The sequence below is a fragment of the Egretta garzetta genome, unplaced genomic scaffold (assembly GCF_000687185.1).
Source record: "Egretta garzetta isolate BGI_Z169 unplaced genomic scaffold, ASM68718v1 scaffold432, whole genome shotgun sequence".
In the NCBI taxonomy this organism is placed as follows: Eukaryota; Metazoa; Chordata; class Aves; order Pelecaniformes; family Ardeidae; genus Egretta; species Egretta garzetta.
Window position 1 is genome coordinate 6435 of NW_009258794.1, and position 2111 is coordinate 8545.

Consider the following 2111-nt stretch of genomic DNA (forward strand, 5'->3'; position numbering starts at 1 on the left):
ATTTTTTTCACCCTGGAAAGCTGCTGCTTGGTTATGGGCTTGGTTTTTAGGGTTCCCCCCACCCGTTTTTCAAAACTTGCCTGGCTTTGCTTTTTGGAGAATGGAGACAAGGTACTAACTAGTGTGCAGACAGCAGGCCGGAGGTGCTGGCTCTAAACTTCAGTTTTACTGAAATCCAAAACACGTTTCCCTTATTAACTGTTGGATCTCCTTTTCTTCTGCCAGCCGCTGAAGCCTCTCACCGTGAAGTGTGGCTGTGAATGGCCCAACGCTTGCATCCTGTGTAGCTGCAAAGCCTCTGTCCAGACAATTGACCCCGATACCATGTCCCTAGAAGAGCGCGTAGCCCTCCTGGACTCTGGCTTCCACCCCATCCTCTCTCTGTCTCATGGTGAGTACATCACGTGCTAAAGTGAAAGGGGATCCCTTCCTGTGCCACTGCCCTCTTTTGCTCTTCCTCCTTACACCCAAGGAGGTTCAAAATACGCTAACGGAGTCGTTAGCACATTTCTAGAGGATAATGAAAAATGCCCAGTGATGTTCTGCATAATAACCAGGCGCACTTCCTCAGTCTGAGGATGCAGTCCAGGGGGGTTTCTGAGCCTAGGAAACCACGTCGTGCCTTGACCTGTGTCTGAGGCAGTTGCCATCTCTCGTTTAACCTCAGCTTAGGCCGCTTCTTTAGGATCAGCTCTCTGCCTTCTGCCAGGAACACTCTTAATTCTGGAGGCCTGCAGAACGGCTCTAAGTTCCTGCTACGCCCCTGCCCTGGAGAGCTACTTGAAAGACTCAAAATCTAACGCCGGTTTTGGTAGGCTGCGTGGCGGTGGTTTGGCAGACCTCTAGCACCAGTTCTGAGGGTGAAATGACTGAGTCGAAGCGCTCGTTATTTAAACACCTGTGGCCTTCTAGATGTGCTCTGTGGCTGCTTTAAGATTCTACGGAGCATAGCTCATGACACTTCATAACTCTTCCAGTACCTGCAGGGTGATAGCGGCTGCAGCGCTGCTGGTGCCGTCAGCCATGCAGGAGCAAGAGCGGGCGCTGAATTACGGAGTAGGTTAAGGAAAAGCGAGGAAAATACTTGTTCTACTGTGCAACTGTGAGAACATATATCCAAAAATATTTTTATCATTTTAAACAAAACCTGTAAGCTCACCTCTGCTCGTTAAATAATGATGCAAACAAGTGCCAAGTAACATGGAGCTGGATACGATTCAGGCTGTCGTGGCATTGGGGGGAGGAAGCTCCAGGGCAAGGGATCGGGCTCTGGCTGTCGGATTGCAGCTGCAGGGGGCCAGGGCAGAGCCTGCCCTTCCGGGGATGTTCTCAACCCCTTCGCTCTGTCACGGCACGCGTGGGGCGAAAGCGCTCGCGATCAACCACGCTTGCTTGAGCTAGCTGTGCCACGTCATTCTGTTACTGGGGTGCTGAGCCAGGAATACAATGGCGAATACGAAAAGAGGAAGATTTGTGCTTACCAAAATAACTGATTTTCTGCATTCAGGCAACCCTCTCCACTTGCTCTTTGAAACCTTATTAAGAGAGGGTGGATTGCACAGACTGCTGAGCCGCGAGCTCAGGACTCTGAAGATGTCCCGTTTTGGAAAGAAACAAGATCCAGCTAACGGTGCATTCCTACCGCTACGCTCCTCGCTCCTGCTCGCCTCCTGTAAGTTAAGCAAAGCGGGAGCTCGAGATGAAGTTAAAAAATGAAATGTGGGCTTTTAACCAGTACCTGAGGGCAACCAGTCAAGGTAGAGTGGAGAAAGTCACTCCCTTTCTTCCAGCAGAAGCAAATTTGAACTCCATGCTGTAGTAATGTCTCGGTGACTGAGTGCAGCACTGCGCAGGCAACAGACATTCTGACTCCCCTGGAGGAGTGTTCGGTGTTGGGCCCCTCTGAACTGTGTTCGGTGTTGGGCCCCTCGCTACAAGAAAGACGTTGCCTTGCTGGAGCGTGTCCAGAGGAGAGCCACGAAGCTGGGGAGGGGTCTGGAGCCCCAGGCTGCTGGGGAGCGGCTGGGGGAGCTGGGGGGGTTCAGCCTGGAGCAGAGGAGGCTGAGGGGAGCCCTCATGGCTGCCTACAACTGCCTGAGAGGAGGGGGGAG

At 52.3% G+C, this 2111-nt stretch overlaps 1 protein-coding gene across 2 annotated transcripts in view; it reads left to right on the forward strand.

Moving 5' to 3' along the window:
* Nucleotides 1-221: 221 nt before the first annotated feature.
* LOC118451756 (KAT8 regulatory NSL complex subunit 1-like) overlaps nt 222-2111 on the forward strand; it is a 13649-nt gene continuing 11759 nt past the window's right edge. The window contains exons 1-2 of one of the 2 annotated variants that reach the window (XM_035889306.1): nt 222-391; nt 1508-1672. In XM_035889306.1, coding sequence (XP_035745199.1) covers nt 325-391; nt 1508-1672 — 232 coding nt within the window. In that variant the 5' untranslated portion in view covers nt 222-324. The remainder of the gene's footprint in view (nt 392-1507; nt 1673-2111) is intronic. The other variant, XM_035889307.1, reaches the window with a different exon arrangement.